Source organism: Anabrus simplex, chromosome 9 (genome assembly GCF_040414725.1).
Source record: "Anabrus simplex isolate iqAnaSimp1 chromosome 9, ASM4041472v1, whole genome shotgun sequence".
Classification (NCBI taxonomy): Eukaryota; Metazoa; Arthropoda; class Insecta; order Orthoptera; family Tettigoniidae; genus Anabrus; species Anabrus simplex.
Genome location: NC_090273.1, coordinates 169,388,775 through 169,409,202, shown reverse-complemented (window position 1 = coordinate 169,409,202; position 20,428 = coordinate 169,388,775). Strand labels below are relative to the sequence as shown.

General features: G+C 40.1%; 1 protein-coding gene across 2 annotated transcripts in view; it reads right to left on the bottom strand.

The window, feature by feature from the left end:
• LOC136881199 (tRNA (uracil-5-)-methyltransferase homolog A) overlaps nt 1–20,428 on the bottom strand; it is a 390,729-nt gene that overhangs the window by 334,246 nt on the left and 36,055 nt on the right. The window contains exon 1 of one of the 2 annotated variants that reach the window (XM_067153903.2): nt 3,140–3,315. The exons of the other annotated variant lie outside the window; for it this stretch is intronic. Coding sequence (XP_067010004.2) covers nt 3,140–3,158 — 19 coding nt within the window. The 5' untranslated portion in view covers nt 3,159–3,315. Of the gene's footprint in view, nt 1–3,139; nt 3,316–20,428 lie in introns of those variants that run through there. 2 annotated transcript variants of the gene reach the window in all.

The window sequence follows — 20,428 nt, the reverse complement described above, 5'->3', positions numbered from 1 at the left end:
CAGCTATGGGACTGCCACAGGTCATAAATTTACCAACATAGAAAAAGACCTGACCATCATAAAGAAATTAAAGAAGGGCAGCTTAATGAACACATATGAAGATCTATACATTCATCTAGACCAACTTATAAAGAAAAATGATAACCTTAATGAGGCTGTAGAATATAAGAATCCTTTATATTATCAAATTCTAGTATATTTGAAAATGCTTGAGAAAGATCACGAAAAAAGAATTGGAATTTCTCCATCTACAGATAGCCCTACAACTTATTCCTCCTCAGTTGAAGCTATAGGTGGCAGCAAGGAGGTTCTTGACACACCTATATCCCCCGCTCCTCCACCTCCTCAGGTGCAAGAGCAAGGAAGAACGCATCATCAATATTACACCAGACACAAGACTGTGAAAGAATGACAGGAGTTACTGTTCCAAAGGAAAGCAGGCTTAATAAGAATTGACAACTAAGAATTAGTTACATTTTCATCTGCATTAATAATAAGAACCACATTGTGATATCCGGTTTTCTTCATTTCGACAATTACCTATAAACTGTATAATTTATAATTTATAATTTGACCTTTTTTCATGAATTATTAAGAAAAGAATATTCATTTAGGACATACTCTCTATGGAATATTGCACAAGTGTTTCCTTGACAACTGCTTTCAATTGTAGTAATAATTTATATATTTTCTCTTGAGTTTTTGTTTGTTTTAATGTTGTCCATCTTATGTTAATTTTAAGGACACTTCCTCTTAAGCATTACTTTGTCAATTTTATATATTTTTCATCTAAACAGTGTTATGTGGCTGAAGATGTTGATAAAATACGAAACATGTACCACTTTTAACCATTAAATTGCCTTAAGCAATCATTGTATCGACTAAGTGGAAAATAATAAATACTTAATTGTGAATCTATTGAAGTGCGATACGGACCATGAAACTGATTTTATGTTGTTACGTTGTCAGAAATTATGATGGTGTTTTTACTCAGGATGTTGTGTATCAAGACGCTTAGTTCCTTGTTTTGTTCCACCATCTGTTCTAGTTTGGCGCATGTTAAGGTCCTGTTGAGATTGTCGAACGCTTTTGTAAAATCGACAAATACTGCGTGGAATTTTCTTTTTGGGAATCTTATATCCTCCTCGATGTCGTCTATAAGGTTTTTGACTGCATGTAGGGTGCTTCGGCTTTTCCTGAATCCAAATTGTTCCTCTGGGATCTTGTTGTCGATTTCCTCTGTTAGTCTTATCTTCACAAGATTCGTCAGAATTTTGAGAAAGTTGTTCTCTAGCGCGATTCCCCGGAACGAGTTTGGGTCAAGTGGCTCTCCTTTTCCCTTGTATATCATTCTAATTTTCGAGGTTTTTCAGCTCACCGGGATTTGTCCTTTATACAGACATAAGTTCATCATGTTCGTGATTGATGGGATTAAAACTTCCGAGGCTGCTTTGATGTGCTTGTTAAATATCCCATCCGGGCCTGCTGCCTTCTTGTTTTTCAATGTTGATATAGTGTTTCTAATTTCCTCTGTTGTAAATCTTCTGATGTCATCGTATTGTCTTCTTATTTCTTGAGCTTCGTTGACCCTTTGTTGGTTTAGGATGTTCGTGAAGTGAGCCTCCCAGATTGGCATCTCTATTTTCGCCATTGTCTGTGACTGTCGTGGCTTTAGAGCAATGTAGGGGTTTTCTTTTGCTTCTTCCACCATTCTTCTAGCCTCGAGTTCTGTGAAATCATCTCGTTTCTTCTTTACAAGGTTTTTATATTCTTTTCTGAGTCTGCTATATGTGATCAGGTCGTCCTGATTTTGAGTGCGTTTGGCCACGTGAAGGGCTGATATGACTCTCTTTCTCTCTGTATAGCATTGTTGATCGAACCATTTCTTTGCCTTTCTCTCGTTTATTGTGGAGGTTGCGGCTTTGGTTATGTCTTCTAGTGCAGTTGCAGCAGCATCTAGGTCCTTTTCCTGAATCTTGTTTTCAAAGATGGTAAGCTTGTCTCCATTTTCGCATATTTTATTCACGTCTATCTTTCTGGAGGTTCTTTTCGTATGGTTTGTTTCCTGTCGTGTGCCTGTAGACTCTTTCAATTTGAAAGTAGTGTTCACTGGACAATGTTTCTTTATTGGTGTCACCGCGTCGGAATATAACACCTTATGGTCCGTTACTTCTAGATCGTTGCCTTTGTACAGGATTATGTCTATGGTACTGCTACCATTATGTGCGAAGTATGTGTTGTCTTCTCTCTTACTAACCAGTGTAAATCCCTCTTCAGCCATCATCTGTAGTAGTTCCCTACTTCTGCAATCATACTTATCTAGCCTACAGTTTAGGTCGCCCGGTATAATAATAATTTTTCCCGTGGCCGTCTTTCCTACAGCAGTCATCGCGATTGCTATGATGTCTTCAATCGGGGTCAGCGGTTCGATGTATAGGCCTACTGTTACAAGTGAACTATGTAGCATGAGTGGAATGTAATTTTTTTAAGACTTTATTGGCGAAGTACTATATAATGTTTTATTTATCATGACCTAACCTGTACTGTTATTTGTAGAGCATAAGATAATTTAATGACCTAACCTGTACTGTATAATGTTGTAACATAGGCATTTGTAAATAGTAGAATTCTGTCGATAGTTCCTGGAAAGATTCAGAAAGTTACATAACTTTTGTACAGGGTGTGTTACTTTGTTGGTATGTGTTCTAGAAAGTGTGTTCTGTCTATTCTGGAAAAATACGTCTTTCGCGATCATGCGTATTCTAGAATGTTAGTCAAAGTTCGCGATCGAAAGTAAGGTTGTGACTGGTGAGTCTAGGTGGCGATAGGGAACACGTGCACGCTGATTGGCTGCCTCCAAGGCCAGTAATTCATACATATAGTGAGCGAGGCAGTGTTCGAATCAATTCTGTATCCTGAATTCTGTCGGTCTCGGTTTATCTGTCTGCGAGCAGCCTATCTGGTTGACGTCCCCCGGCTTCGGGGATGGCACTCTGCTCGGGTAAGCACTCTTGAATTCCGTTCCTGCTAAAATTTCCGTAATGTTCCGATTTGCTTTTCATACAGGAGTCTGCCCTAACCTCGCCTAGATTCACCAAATTAGTTACTTATGACGCCTTAGTTTTTCAGCTGGACTTACCTGTTCGTTTCCGAGGCATTCCCGTTTTGTTTCATTAAAATATGTATATTGTAGTTTAATAGTATTTCCCTTGGGGTTTCCCTCTGATAGTTCTGTATCACTTTAGGTACGCTAGATTTTGGATAACCTGTAAATTGCATTGTACTACTGCATTGGTAACTAGATGCACAGTTGATTTGTAATTTGAATTTACACTGCTACGAATAACCTATGTATATCACTGAACTTATAGCTCATAACTTGGAATCTTGTAAATAATATTTTTAAAAACTAAGGATCACGGTGATTCATTTCGGAATCCGCTATCTAAGCCATGTCCATGCCTTTGGTAGGTTCCCAGCCCTTCCACCTTCCCGTTTTGTCGTTCACTAGTTGGCCCTACTGATAGTTACGTACTTGTTTTGTTGGAGATCCGGGTAATGCTAGCTACTGTTTTTTCCGAGTGTGTAGTGTTTTCTTATATTGTGTATTGTTCTCTTACCTTCCCCTTTTAACTGTGTTTGTGCCTTGTTTGGTGTTACCACTGTAGTAGAGCTAACATTTTGGTAGCAGAGGCAAGCGCTAGATTGCGGGGAAGAAAAGTGAACCGTGATCATACCTAACCTAAAACTCCGTAAAAGTTGTGGTTCGTATATCGCTTGAAATCTTGTTTCTACCTGTCAGGATGGCTCGCGCTGTTCCTAATCCTTTCCATTTAAGAAAGGCAGAACTGATTTACGAGTTAAAAATTCGCAAAATTAATTCGACAGGGAATGTCAGAGATGACACTAGCCTGTTGAAGCAGTCCCTTGACCTACCTGTAACCATACCTGAGTTAACTACAGACGAGTTGCGTGAGTCTTTGGCCGTGCTTGAAGATAGGTTACCTGAATTTAACGCCATTCTGGTGTCCTTTAGTGCTTCTAAGCCCTCGCATGGCCAATTAGCGCGGGTTAAGGGGCAGTTATTACATTATTTGGACAGGATTAAGGATGTGTTGTCTATGGAATTGCCGGAAGTTGAGCGGCAGAAATGTCAGATCTTATTAGAACAGTTTTCCAAAGTTTTCGACAGAATCAGTGGTTTCCTTGAAGGTAATAAGTTAATTAACACCGTTTCTCAAATTCAAGAGTCGACCCCATCTGGAATGAGTGACAGTGTTAATTGTGGCGAGGCATCTGTTGCTGCTCAAGTGTGCGATCTGACACCTAGTGCTGGTGTTAGGCCTATTCAGGTGTCTGAGGTGACTAATGCTGCCCTGGGATCTTCTGTTTTGTTGTCTGGACCTAGGGCACCTGTAAGCCATTCTAATGATACATCTCTTTTGCATGTTGGTAACCGTACAAGTTTTCCTATGATTCCTGCTACGTCTGTTGAAGCTCAGTATTTACCTTCTATTCCTAATCAACCCGGTTCTGATTCAATGGTGCAAAACCACCCACCTGTCCTAGCGCCACCCGTATCGAGTTGGATAACCTCTACACAACCGGTTAATGCCCAAATGGTCTCTCAGATTAGTGAGAACCTTTCTCAAATTAGGTTGTCTGCGCCCGTAACATTGCAGGATAACGTTAATCCTAACCTATCCTGTACTCCGTCCTTTTCACAAGGCCACCCGAATCAAAGGCACGAGGCCTTGCTAAACCCTCTGAACTATTCTAAGCCTTCCCAAGCACCCTCTACACCTGTCTTCCCCCAGATTTTCTCCAATCTGCCTCAGCCGTTAACCACTGTGTTTAGGAGTATCTCTAAATTATCAGCTAACTCCGTTGATGAAGTTATTTCCTTCCTTCGCCTTCTAACCGAGTTCAAGGATCAGGCAATAGTGTATAATCTCAGTAACGATAACGTATTTCAAATTCTATACCCACATGTCTCTGGAGCTCTTTCTGAGCACATTGTCCGGGCCATTACTGAAAGATGGTCAGTAGATCTATTTCATGCCCATGTTCTTGAATATTTCATTCCTGCTCGTGCCTTGTCTGAATTAGTGCAGAAGCACAATTTTAGAGTACAACATTTTAATGAGTCACAATCTGAGTATGTTCAAGACATTAAGCTCCAAGCTAAGATTTTCCGGCTCCACTATTCTGAGGTCAGATGGTTGCCAACATAGTTGAAGGTCTCGCCCCGAACTATAGATCATATCTGGCTCTTTCACCCCGACCTGCAACATTCGCCCAGTTGGAAGCAATTACAGTATCCGCTGAAGGCATTCGATATGCTGACCAGCTACGCCTGGCATTAGCCCCACCTCCTATAACCGTACCCCCTACTCAGGATTCTAAAACCACCCCGTCACCTGCTTCCAACGCGCGTAATCCCCGTTCATGTTTCAATTGTGGCTCCACGGCTCATCTCAGGCGGGATTGTCCCAAGGCCGGGACATTAGGCAATAGGAAACCTGCGATGGGTGGAGGCTCTTCTACCGATACTTCTTGCCGTAACTGTGGATCAACTAGGCATTTATCTAGGCAGTGCCCACGTAACACTTCTGGCTCTGGACCCCCAGGCCGTAGTAGTGCTAGATGACTAACCGCCTGTTCTGATGACAAATCCCAAAGCATGGCTTCTTGTCTTGTCGATCATGACTCTACCTTGGTTGATTTACTTTATTCTGAGGCTAATGATTGCTCCCAGTCTGACTCTGGTCTTCATTTCTTACAATCTTGTAGGATTTCTGCCATACCTTCTTGTAAACTACCATATTTATGCATAGAGGTAAATAATGAACCTGTCTGTGCGTTGCTAGACTCTGGGAGTAGTGTCACCTTGATGAGTGAGACCTGGTATGATTCTATGAAAACTGTTTGCAAGCTACCTACATTACAACCCGTATCCTTAACCTGCCATACTGCTAATTCCAATTCATTGAATATTGTAGGGTCCCTAGAGGTCAAGATTAGAGTCCGCGATTTCACCTGGAAAATGCCAGTGCTAGTGGCAAAATATTTGTCCTGTCAATTCATATTGGGTGCAAATTTTATTGCAAAAACAGGCATGATTTTGGACCTCCATTTCAACAGATTCCATTTCAAATTTTGTGCAAGAACATTTGAGCTGTGTGATCGCTCCCCTATTCTGCCTTGCCATGTTAACGCTGTTCCCGAAGATTCTGATGAACCCAAGGCCTTTGATTTTAATCACTTACCCGAGGAGCAGGCCAACCAACTTAGGAAACTCTGCGATAAGTTCCCTGATGCCTTCGCCGACAGGTTAGGCGTCACCAATGTATTAGAATACAAAATTGACGTTACAGATAACTTACCTGTTCGCTCTCCTCCGTACCGGTTGTCACCTCCCAAAATGAAAGCCCTGAAGGCTATCATTGATCAAATGCTCGCTGACGGACTGATACGCCCGTCCAAGTCAGCCTATTCTTCTCCCATGTTTCTGGTCCCTAAACCACAAGGTGGTTATCGGCCTGTAGTGGACTATCGGATGTTGAACCGTAAGGTAGTCCTCCAATCTGTCCCACTTCCTGATTTGCACTCTTGTTTTTCTTGGTTTGCCAATGCAAAAATTTTCACCACTTTCGATTTAAATCAGGCTTATTACCAGATACCCCTTGCCGAAGAATCCAAGCATCTCACTGCATTTGCAAACGATTGGAACCTATATGAATTCGAACGCGTCCCTTTTGGCCTAGCAACTGGAGCGGCTGTCCTTACACGGTTACTAGATTATGTCTTATCGGACATTATGTTCAAGTTTGTTTATAATTACCTTGACGATCTCGTAATTTTTAGCGAAACCTTCGAGGAACACCTACTCCATCTCAAGGAAGTGCTTGAAAGACTACGTAAGGCAGGTCTAACCCTCAAGGCATCCAAGGTTTCCTTCGCACAACCCCAGATGTCCTTCTTAGGACATATCGTGTCGGGGAGGGGTGTCTCAATCGATCAGTCTCGTACTGCCGCCATCCAGAATTTTCCCCCTCCAAAGGAAGTCAAGGCTGTAGCCAGATTCATTGGCATGGTGAATTTCTTTCGCAAGTTCATTACTAATTTTGCTGAACGTGCAGCCCTATTAAATGATTTGAGAAGAAAGGACGCCAAATTTGTGTGGGGTGATGCCCAACGTGAAGTCTTCATGAACTTGAAATCCGCCTTATGTAACGCTCCTGTACTGGCTATGTCAGACTTTTCTAAACGCTTCATCCTTCAGACTGACGCCTCATTCTCAGGCATATCTGGAGTTCTTCTACAGGAATTTCAAGAAGGGCGTCGTCCTATTTCTTATGCTTCCCGTGCCCTGAATCCTGCTGAGCGCAATTATTCCATTTATGAGCTGGAAGCCCTCGCTGTAGTCTTCTCCTTAGAACGCTTCATAATGTACCTGGAACATCTCCCTTTCGACCTGGAAACTGACAATCAGGCGTTGAGTTGGGTACTGGCCAAGCCGCGAAAGACCGGTCGTCTAGCACGATGGGCAGTGCGCATCTCAGCCTTCCAATTTGAAGCCCACCACATTCCTGGCACGGAAAACGTTGTGGATGATGGCCTCAGTAGAATGTTCCATCCAGACAGGTCTGACCCTCAATCCGAGCCAGTAGACTCATCTCCCGAAAAAGTATCAGCTTTTGTCAATGTTGTTCTCACTGACTCTCCCTTCCTTTTCAAGGATATTGCTAAACATCAAGAGGATGATCCTGAGTTAAAAGCCATTGTCGACAGGATTAAATCCGGTGAGCATGTTAAGCCCTATATTCTTAAGAATGGTGTCTTGTGTTGTCCTGCTCGTGGTCGCAGAGACCCCAAAACTGTAGTCCCAACTAACCTGGTCCCGGCTCTCTTCAAATAATTTCATGAATCCCCAGTGGGCGGTCATCTGGGCGTTTTCAAAACAAGACAAAAAGTCCGTAACCACTTTATTTGGAAATCCATGGATAGTGAGATCCGTACCCTTGTCAAGTCCTGTACGATTTGAAACATCAGTAAACCTGCCCCGAATACTCTTCTAGGTCTCTTGTCTTCTGAGCAAGCTTTTCGCCCCATGGAAACACTGTTCATAGACTATATTGGTCCTTTCCCGAGATCTCGGAATGGTCATCGTTTCATACTCGTGTGTGTTGACGCCTTTTCGCGTTGTACGTGGCTGTTCCCCACTCAGCTAACGCCAACACCACCATCTCGTGCTTGAAACAGATATTCGCCTCGTTTGGACCCTGTCAGTTCTTGGTAAGTGATAACGCAAGAGCCTTTACTTCTGCCCAGTTCCGGAATTTCTGTTTTGATCTATCCATTGCTCATGTAACCACTACCCCGTATTACCCGAAGCCCAATTATGCTGAGAGAGTGAATCGTAACCTGCGATCTGCCATCACCGCTTATCACTCCTCAGACCACTCCAAGTGGGATTCCTCATTGAATTGGTTGTCATTTGCATTTAACACTGCTGTCCATGAAAGCCACAAGCAAACCCCTGCTTCGTTAATGTTGGCTTTTACTCCAAATTCTCCTCTATCTAACCTACGGTCAATTAATGATCTTCTGCCCGACGATGCCAGTCCAGAAAAGATCCGAGCTAATTGGCACCGTGCACGAAAGAACTTGAAGGTTTATTACGCTAAGGTCCAGCGTAATTACAACCACGGGCAAAGACCGCACGATCTCTCTGTGGGTGACCAGGTATTTATTAGAACACATCCCGTCAGTAGTGCTGCGGACCATGTTATCAGTAAGTTGGCCCCCAGAGTTCGAGGTCCCTGCACCATCTTAAAGTTCCTTACCCCGGTGACATTATTGGTGAGCGATCCCGAAAGGAAAAGGATCAGCAGAGTACATCTCTCCCAGATCAAGGTACCTTAAGTCTGGTAGGGAAGGGTAAATACCATTGTTGGTGACCTTGTAGATTTAGTTGTATGTTATTTGTAAGAATTTAGTTATAAAATAAGTTTATTGTAAGGTTATTTATAAGGTTTCAGTAATAAGATAATAATGTTTTATTGTAAGTTAGTTGTAAGTAATTGTATAAGTGAATACTTTAGGCATCCTCTAGTGTAATCGATTTAGTATTATAAGTTAGATAAGTTTTAATTTAGGGTCACTACTTGGAATTTTCTTCCTTTTACGGTCAGGTTTAGGGCACCCTCCTGTAGTTTCTTTTCACCCCCACCATAATCTTGTCACGTGAATTGTAGATAGCAGTGCTTACCCCGGGGCTAGTGCCCTAATATCCCTAGTGTGCGAGGGAGAATCCCATCTGCATAGTTATCAAGCCACCCATCGGGTGACTCTACGCAAGACCTTGAGCCCAGCAGCATACTTTTACCTCAAAGTATTCCCCTGTCTGCTGCGGTTTGTGTGTGTTACAGTGGCTGCAGTGACCAGCTTCTTCGGGCAGGAACCTGAAGTGCCAAATTGGAAGGCACACTGTGTGCCTTGGGCGTCACCATCCGGCACCACTACCCTGCGGGGAACATTGGTGGCAGGCGGACTGGACGGTGTATCACCCCTGCTTATTTGGTGCAAGAGACCACTGAACTGCATCTCACCTAGGTGTCGGGTTTGGACTGACATTGAATGGAGGCTGGCCGCAAACGGCCGTGTCGGCAGCCGCATCATCAGCAAGAACTTGTGGCCTAGCTGTGCTCTGACTGTTGTGGGAAAGTAGTGCAAAAGTGTTAGCAACAAGTGAGAAGTTTTGGTATTTCTAATATTCGAAGGAAGTATGGTGTACATGATTTGGTAGACAGACTACAAATTGTCTAATCATCTGTGAAAGAAGGCATTTTGAAGTGCAATGTGACAATCCATGTGGATTTTGTGATATTTATTCAAGAGGTGGATCTATATTATTTTTGAAAATTATGTGACAGTTTGTGTTGTTGGTTATGACAAAATTAACTTCAAGAAATTAGGTGTGTTAAAGTAATGTAACTTTACTGTGTGAAAACGTTCTATCGCTTGCTCCTCAGTGAGGTTACATTACTGGTCGAGCTGGGCTCGAATTTCGGGGGGAGGAACATGTTACAAGTGAACTATGTAGCATGAGTGGAATGTAATTTTTTTAAGACTTTATTGGCGAAGTACTATATAATGTTTTATTTATCATGACCTAACCTGTACTGTTATTTGTAGAGCATAAGATAATTTAATGACCTAACCTGTACTGTATAATGTTGTAACATAGGCATTTGTAAATAGTAGAATTCTGTCGATAGTTTCTGGAAAGATCCAGAAAGTTACATAACTTTTGTACAGGGTGTGTTACTTTGTTGGTATGTGTTCTAGAAAGTGTGTTCTGTCTATTCTGGAAAAATACGACTTTCGCGATCATGCGTATTCTAGAATGTTAGTCAAAGTTCGCGATCGAAAGTAAGGTTGTGATTGGTGAGTCTAGGTGGCGATAGGGAACACGTGCACGCTGATTGGCTGCCTCCAAGGCCAGTAATTCATATATATAGTGAGCGAGGCAGTGTTCGAATCAATTCTGTATCCTGAATTCTGTCGGTCTCGGTTTATCTGTCTGCGAGCAGCCTATCTGGTTGACGTCCCCCGGCTTCGGGGATGGCACTCTGCTCGGGTAAGCACTCTTGAATTCCGTTCCTGCTAAAATTTCCGTAATGTTCCGATTTGCTTTTCATACAGGAGTCTGCCCTAACCTCGCCTAGATTCACCAAATTAGTTACTTATGACGCCTTAGTTTTTCAGCTGGACTTACCTGTTCGTTTCCGAGGCATTCCCGTTTTGTTTCATTAAAATATGTATATTGTAGTTTAATAGTATTTCCCTTGGGGTTCGCCTCTGATAGTTCTGTATCACTTTAGGTACGCTAGATTTTGGATAACCTGTAAATTGCATTGTACTACTGCATTGGTAACTAGATGTACAGTTGATTTGTAATTTGAATTTACACTGCTACGAATAACCTATGTATATCACTGAACTTATAGCTCATAACTTGGAATGTATTTGTAGAATTATCTTGTAAATAATATTTTTAAAAACTAAGGATCACGGAGATTCATTTCGGAATCCGCTATCTAAGCCATGTCCATGCCTTTGGTAGGTTCCCAGCCCTTGCATCTTCCCGTTTTGTCGTTCACTAGTTGGCCCTACTGATAGTTACGTACTTGTTTTGTTGGAGATCCGGGTAATGCTAGCTACTGTTTTTCCGAGTGTGTAGTGTTTTCTTATATTGTGTATTGTACTCTTACCTTCCCCTTTTAACTGCGTTTGTGCCTTGTTTGGTGTTACCACTGTAGTAGAGCTAACACCTTCGAAAGTCACTCTCTCGGACTCCATTATTATGGTGTCTTCTTGTTCACAGACGCAAGATGTTCTTCCTATCGTTGGTTTGTAGAAGCAGGATATTCCTTTTGTAGGTCTTCCCCTCGGTCCTTTTTTTGCAGGAATATGTTTTGAGTAGAAACCGGGGATTTCTATATTGTCCGTCGCGAAAGTCTCTGTCATGATGAATATGTCATGGCTACTTAGGAGCTCGCCTTCAGTTCATTCTAAGGCGCTTTTAAGTCCTTCAACGTTCCATAGTAGTAGGTTAAGCTTCGAGTTCTGCACCTCTGCTTTGGGGACGAAAAAACCTGTACCTTCTAATTATGGCCCCTTCAGGCCATTCTTCTGGAACTGTCATTTTGTGAAGCTCGTTTAATGGTATGCCTACTTTGTAGGCTTTTAGAGTTCCTTTGGATTTTATTTCCTCACATTCTTATATTTCCGTCACCTTTAGTTTCCGGAGGTGTCGGATAAGTTTCCCCGGAGTGGAGTTATAGTGGAGGCGTCCTATATAGAGCCACGCTTTGCGTACGGCTGCCTGAAGTGGGCCGTCTGTTGCGTCCGTTTCTTGTTGGGGTTGTTGCTGCGTGCCCACTACTATTGGGGTCATCTTCTGTTGATTCCCTCGGCGCTTCCTTCTTGCGGTCCATGTTTGGTTGTTTTCGTCGCCGATTGATTCGTCAAAGTTCACTTCCTTTTGGTCGTTGTTTACTGAGATCTCTTCGTCTCTCTTGTCGTTAATTAAGGCTCTTTGTGTAGTTAGCGGGTTGGGAGATTTTCGCATTATTTCTTTCGGTTTAGTTCCGCTTGGTACATTCTCGGTTGTTTTTGCTGTGGTCACGGACCCAGCTAAGTGTGTAATTTGGGTTCTGATTTTCTCATCTATTAAATTTCTTAGATTGTTGGTGAGATGTTCTATCATGGCCTCCATTTTTTGTGTTTAGTTTTTGGGAATTTTTTTCTTCAAGTTTATTTTCAACTTCTATTTCCAACTCACTTGTTATCGCGGGTTGTTGAGTATCGTGTCGTAACTTCTTATTGTCTATGCTGAAAGAGTTGGCCCGGAGGCCGCTAGGTATCGGCTGTGTTATGTTCCTGCCAGAGTAGTCGGTGGAATTGCTACTTGGTGTAGCCTCCTGACTTCTGTGAATGTTCCGTTGTCCAACAGGAGTTGCTAGCGTCTTGTTTCGACATGCTGTTTCTTGCTTCGGGTCGCTAGATGTGGCTGGTTGTCCTATTGAGTAGCTGACGTCTACTTCTATATCTGTACTTATACCTGTTCTAACCTCATTTCGAGTATTCTTTGCTGCCTTTTCACTTGCCTCTAAGGCTGATTCTAGTTCTGCAAATAAGTTTCGGATGTTACTTACGATTCTGTGCAGTTTCTTTGGCTTCCTTTTTCAGGTAACTGCCTCCTTCCGCTATATTCACAAGTTGTGTCAGGGCCTTGTTGAGACGCGCCTTAGACTTCTCCGTCATCTTTTGGACTCAATATGGCGGATTGATTTTTCTTTAATCTCCGCTACACGTTAGCGCTTAGATCACAGAACTGAAGTGCGACCTTACTGTGTTTAAAATCTATGACAAGATGGCTTCTTACAACAAACAAGAATATTTCGACACTAAAATATCAATTTTCTCTGAATATTCACTATTCTAGTAGTAAGTAGAGACTTTAATATATCTCTGAAACTTAGTCTACTTGATTAAACCTGTATTATCACGTCGATTCACTCTGTAACTCACTTTCTTCGTCAATTTTTGTAGCCACGATGAACTCCCACGCAATTACTCTGAACATTGATTGGTACAACTAAAAGGAAACAAGGAAACGGCAGCCGTAGAAGAAAACAAAGAGGAACTTCCTTACATCGGAAACACTACAGACAGGATTGGCAATGACAAACCAGTCATCTCCAACCAGTGAAATACATAACAGAATTACAGGCTCCACATGGAACATAGCTGCGGGACGTGTTATGTTTGCAAGTAATCAGCTTCATTTTTCGTATCAAATTCTAATCACAGAGATTTACAGTAATTGAAAATCTTCCACCTTTTTGATACTTTTTGCATTTTACCAAATTAATTAATTATAAACAGTACATGTTTCATTCACACTTGAGAACATCTTTAGCTGTTGTTAAGCTTAGGTGAATCGCTAAGTTTCTGAGTACATTATTTTCAGGTACATTGTTTCTCTTAAAAACTATTTGAATACAAATCAAATTAAAACAATGTGGGGGTTAATGGGTTGATGAAATGAGACAGGATGAATACATAGATAGCCTACTTAAAAAACTATATCTATTCATTGGAATAGTTGTTAAAAGTTTCAACTCTGTTGCACTAAAAATGTCTGTTTGTCTTCCAGTTAAAAGTTGTTTTAAAAATGATTGACTTCTTGACACTGTTCTAATTATTGATGACTGTTCATTTCTTTCACTCCTTCCAGGTTGGCTGTTATTTATTTTGAGCTTGCTTAATGTGCCCTAAATTGAGTCTAATGCAGAACTATGAAGCTGATTGCCATTCACTTTTTGAGAAGGGAGGTTCGTCTCAATTTCTGAAATGAAATGAGGAAAATAGGGATTTGTTTTGATAATGAAAAATGTGTCTTCACATAATAACTTAATGTATAAAATGGTTCCATACCTTACTGTTGTTAAACTCCAATTCTACCATGACCTTGGAGGGGCTACGTTTGAAGCTGCTTTGTGTCTTGTATAATAATGGTGTGTGTGTGTGTTCCGTTGTTTGCTCCTCCTTCCGGGGAGGCAAGGCTGCGGAGAGGGGAGGAGGCGTGTCGCTTACTGTCACGGCTTCGGCTTTAGAAGGAGTGGGGGGAGTGGATGTACAAAATGGCGGAGGCTCGTTCTTATTGATCCTTTTACCGCCTGTGTTGTTTCTTGTTCCTAAAATTCAAGACGTGATAATATCCCTTCAAATATAGGGTTCCTATTGTCAATTGTATCATTCAGGTTATTGTACTGATTACTTTTTTGTTCTAAATAAATGTATAGATTTTCTAATGTATTTAGAAGAGCTCCTTTGTTTATTTTACGTAATATAGTTAAATCCTGCTCTATAGTTGTGAACTGATGTCCGGTTGTATTCATGTGTTGGCCCATTGCGGAATTTTTTTTATGCCTTTCAGCATTGACATGCTCCAAGTATCTTACAGTAAAACTGCGCCCTGTTTGCCCGACGTAAGTTTTTTCACATTGATGACACTTCGATTTGTAAACTGCTGATTCTGAATGTTCGTTTTTTCCTAGGGAATTAACACTATTGCAGTTAAAGAATGTTTGCTTTGTATTATTTCTGGCTGAATACGCGATCTTATAGTTATATTTTCTAAACAAATTCGTTACTGTGTATAAGTTAGGGTTGTTGAACGTGAACTTGGCGTATTTATCTTTCTTTTTTATTTCAGGTGTTAGATAAGTTTGTAACGTCTGTTTGAATTTTCTGATTATTTTGTGTACCATATTTAGTTCAATTTTTTTTGCTAGGGGCTTTACGTCACACCGACACAGATAGATCTTATGGCGACGATGGGATGGGAAAGGCCTAGGAGTTGGAAGGAAGCGGCCGTGGCCTTAATTAAGGTACAGCCCCAGCATTTGCCTGGTGTGAAAATGGGAAACCACGGAAAACCATTTTCAGGGCTGCCGATACTGGGATTCGAACCTACTATCTCCCGGATGCAAGCTCACAGCCGCGCGTATTTAGTTCAAATCCGTTGCATTGGGCTTGTTTACGGATAAAGAGCAGTTCTTTATTTCGTTCCGTGTGTGTAAGGCGTATATTAAATGCTCTATATATGTAACTGTAGTAAGCTGACCTTTTTTGTGATTCCGGATGCAATGAGTAGTTCTTTATTGTAATGGGAGTAAAAGTGAGTTTTCTGTGTATCTTGAAGACAAACTCTTCCTTTTTCCATGTTATTTTTATGTCTAAAAAATCTGTGGAAACTTGTTTTTCTTTTTCTACTGTAAACTTCATTCTAGAATCCCGTGTATTTAATTTATTGAGGACATCTTCACTGTTGTTCACTCTTCGATCTATTACTACAAAAGTGTCGTCTACAAAGCGTATCCATAGATCGAGACCCTCTGTTTGTCCTATTATTTTGCTATGTTCGAGGTAATCTAGATAAATATTGGCTAAAATGCCCGAAGAGGGAGCACCCATAGGGAGGCCTTCCTGTCTATATATCTTCTTATTGAAAGTGAAATAATTGTGTTTCGTAACGAATTTGAATATATTAATAAAATCTTCTACTTCTGACAGGCTGAGTTGTTTGTGTTCTATTAGATTCTTCCTGACAATTTTTATTGTTTCGTCCACTGGAATATTTGTGTACATGTCCTTGATATCAAAGGAACATGTTCCTTGATGTGGTGTTAATTTAAAGTTCTTGAGTACTTTGAAAAATTCTACAGAATTTTTTATTGGTGTTTTGTTGTAAAAAAGCGTAATGATTGGTTAGGAATGTATGTACGTATTGCGATGTTTTATAAGTAGGACTGCTGCGGAAGTTTATTACTGGTCTTATGGGTATTCCTTCTTTATGTAACTTGGGTAAGGCTCTTGTTGTTGGAAGACCGGGATTCATATTTATCAGTTTTTGGACGTCTTGTTCACTTAAAATTCTTAGTAATGTTTTTAACGTTTTCTGAATATTCGTTGTAGGGTTTCAATCTATTTCCGAAAAAGTGCTATTGCTGAAAAAGTTTGTTTTCTTGATATATTCCTCCTTATCTAAAACTACTATTGTCCCCCCCTTATCAGCTTTGGTAATTACTATTTCCTCTTGTTTTATTTTTCATGATAAACTTAAAGTGGGTTTATTTCTGTTTTGGGAAACTTTTAAGCCTTATACTAGGTATGGAATTATCTTTTTTACCTCGTGTCTGACGTCATTTTGAACTTCGTTAGGGAGTTTTTGAATAGCCATTTTCAACTTCTGCAATGGTAGTTATTAGCTCCTTTTCTTTGTTCTTTCCTATCTAATTGAAATTGCGGCCTTGACTTAGGGTTTTCATTTCCTCCTCAATGAGATTAACTTTAGAAATGTTCTTAACGGGAAAGGGATATTCTTCAAATTCTGCTTCTGAATTTGAAGAGTAAGCCTTGCCTTTTTCTTTGTTTGTCTTGGCATTTTTCAACAATATTAATTTATTATTAAGGGTTTCTTGTTTTTTGCTTAAAATGATATCCATTTTTTCATGGGTGTATCTTTGAAACAAATTTAGGGCACATTCAGCAAGCTCAAAATAAATAACAGCCAACCTGGAAGGAGTGAAGGAAATGAACAGTCAACAATACTTAGAACGGTGTCAAGAAGTCAATCATTTAAAAAAACACTTTTAACTGGAAGACAAACAGATATTTTTAGTGCAACAGAGTTGAAACTTTTAACAACTATTCCGATGAATAGATATAGTTTTTTAAGTAGGCTATCTATGTATTCATCCTATCTCATTTCAACAACCCATTAACCCCCACATTGTTTTAACATCATTTTAATTTGATTTCTATTCAAATAGTTTTTAAGAGAAACAATGTACCTGAAAATAATGTACTCAGAAACTTAGCAATTCACCTAAGCTTAACAACAGCTGAAGATGTTCTCAAGTGAGAACGAAACATGTACTGTTTATAATTAATTAATTTGGTAAAAAGCAAAAAGTATCAAAAAGGTGGAAGATTTTCAATTACTGCAAGTCTCTGTGACATGTTATATAGGTCGAAATACGTGACTTTTAGAGACTTTAAAAATATAGATTTCCATCGCCTAAAAGAAGATGCATGTAAATGTCCTTGGGGTGACATAATACTAATGAATGATATAGATGAAAAACTGGAAAATATTAATTCTCATATTCATGGACTTTACAATAAGCATGCTCCTAAGCGCTGTGTGAAAGTAACACGCCCGCCCTGTCCGTTGCTGACAACTGAAATTAAATCTCTGATGGCTCAGTGTGATTCGTTATATAGACGTTACAAACGAAATTTATCAGCTGACACATTTGAACAACACCGTGTACTGTGAAATCGTATTAAACAAATTATCCGCAATAAGAAATTCTATTACTTCCGGCGTCTATCCAATAATATAAATGCTGGTAGTACTTGGCGACAACTTCATTCATTAGATATTGGAAGGCCTCCTGTGAACCATGCTAAACCAGAAATACCGCTTGACGAGATTAATAGACACTTTTCAACAGATGCTTTTACTCCTGAACACGATATAATGCAGGCCAGCATCAAGTCTATAATACAACAATCATCTGATCGCCCATGTTTGGAATTTTGAACTGTTTCAGAGTCTGAAGTGAGACGAGTACTGATTTCAATTAAATCTCATGAAAAGGGGGCTGATGAAATCCCTATTTTCTTTATTACTAACATTATGGATATAATATTGCCGGTTATTACTGACTTATTTAATACATGCATCTCCCGTAGTTATTTTCCGACAAAGTGGAAAGATGCACAAGTTGCCCCAGTTCCAAAAAGGTCACCAGCTAATGTAGCATCTGACTTTCGTCCTGTATGCATTCTTTCAGCACTGTCTAAAGCTCTAGAAAAATTTATCTATAGCCAACTTTAACAATATCTGGAAAAATTTTCTCTGCGTGACCCCTTCCAATCTGGTTTCAAGAAAGGACATAGCACAGGGACTGCACTACTAAGAATTACAGACGACGTTAGACGAGCTATAGATGAGCGGAAAGTGACTATACTGATTTTACGTGACTTCAGTAGTGCGTTTGACACAGTAAATATTGACATATTATTAGCGAAACTACAAAGATTTAATCTGAGTCCCTCTGCTATTCAGCTCTTTGCTTTATACCTCAACAATCGGCGACGTGTTGTCATAAACGGCATCACCACAGACTGGAAGACGAAGTAAACATGGGTCCCACAGGGATCTGTGCTTGGACCTCTTCTGTTTACACCATATATCAATGATATACCTTCTCAGTTCAGTAACTGTAAGTATCATTTATATGCAGATGATCTACAAATATCTTATCACTGTAAAGCTATTGATATTGAGTTTGGAATTCATCAGATGAATTCTATTTAAATCTGATTAGCTCCTATTCTAATAAGAACTGTAAGACACAAGCTATTATAATAGGGCAACAAAGGCAAATAAATATCCTTAATAAGAAGTTATTGCCTTCACTTTTGCTTTGTGGTGTAGCTATACCATTTCAGAAGTCGGTAAAAAATCTTGGGAGTATCATAAGTGACACACTAGACTGGACTGAGCACATAACAAGCATCTGTAGGAAAATTCACTCGTCACTTCACCCTCTCAAAACTCGCCAATCACTTCTTCCACTAAGCTTGAAAATTAAACTTATCCAGACCCTCATATTTCCCATACTTACTTATTGTGATATTGTAATGATAAATGCCACGATGGAACAGACATTAAAATTACAGAGGGCAATGAACTCATGCATTAGGTTTATATTTTCAATTAAATTTTCAACTCATATCTGCACCAATTATGAAATTCTCTCCTGGTTAAAAATCGATAAACTACGACATCTTCACATTGCAACTCTCGTATTTCGTCTGTTGAATGAATCTAAACCCCAGTATTTATCTTCAAAGTTTAATTTACTCTCCTCCTCTCATGAACACAACACACGATCAACTACTACACTCAGGAGATGATGTAATTTTTGGGTTGGATCTTTTTTTATCACTGAAAAAGAGCTATTCATGAAAAATCTTCAGTTTTATCCATTATTTCTGTCGTGTCCCCTTTATCTGCCCTAGTGACAATAAGATTCATATTTTTAATTTTCTTTTTGAGGTTAATTACCTGTTCCCTTTCTACAGAATAATCTTGGTTTCTAATGTTAAGTGGTGGCTTTCTTTTTGACGCAAGGATTTTTTCAGTTTTCTCGTAATATCAAGTCTGACCTCATCTTGTATTTCCAGGGGCATTTTATTAACAGCTGCTTCTGATTCAATAATTAATTTGGTATTGGCATTGATTATGTTAGTGTTCGGCCAATTATGTTTTGGACCTTTTTCTAGAATCTTGTTGTCTTGTTCTGTTAGTACTGTTTTTGACAAATTTATAACACGAGGATGAAATTCTATAATCAAGTTGTTTAAATGGTTGTGATTTTTCCTTTCTCTTTTTGTACTCCGGTATTTCGTCGCATTGCCCTTAAGTGCGTTGAGCTTCTTGAGTTTTTTGAGCTAACTCTTCAAACATTTTACTATCGATCTCATCAAAGAAAATGTTCCATTGAGCTTTAGAAAGGAGGCATGCTGCTTCAAGGTGTGCCGCATATAGTTGGTTATTCAGAAAAGATTTCTTCTTATATAAGAATTTAATTTTGTTTTTAATCCATATCTTATTAACTTTATTAGTACTCCTGTGTAGAGGCGAGTTTTGGTGTCTTTTGGTGTTCGCTTTGAGGAAGTTAGGAGTCAGGTTATGTTCTAAGCACTGTTTTAAGAAATGAATGTCTTTGCCTATTTTTGGGATTTTTATTTTAAGGTTCCTATAATGATAGGCCTTGAGTTTTGCCTGGTAAGCTTCGTTATTCAAAGATATGAGCTTCATTGATGTTTCCGTATTGACCTGAGATCACAGAGTTGGGATATCTATTAGGTTCAACCTATTCAATACTAATTATGCGTTGATGTTCGCATGGCACGGTCTTCTCGATAGAGCGCCGGCGTTGCAGTACTTCTTTCCTTGTCGGTGCTCGGTGGTGAAGTCGTACTCCTGAAGGCGTTGCACCCAGCGAGCTGTCTGACCTTCCAGGTTTCTGAAGCTTAGGAGCCAGGTCAATGCAGAGTGGTCGGTGCGCAGGCGGAAAGGCTGCCCATTCAGATACTTGTGGAAGTGCTCCAAGGTCTTCATGATGGCCCGCAATTCCCGACGCGTCATGCAGTAATTTCCCTCAGCTTTTGAAGTCTTGCTGATATAGGCGATCACCTTCTGGCCGTCTTGCGCTTGTGACAGTACCCCACCAATTCACACGTCACTGGCGTCGGTATCGACGATGAACTT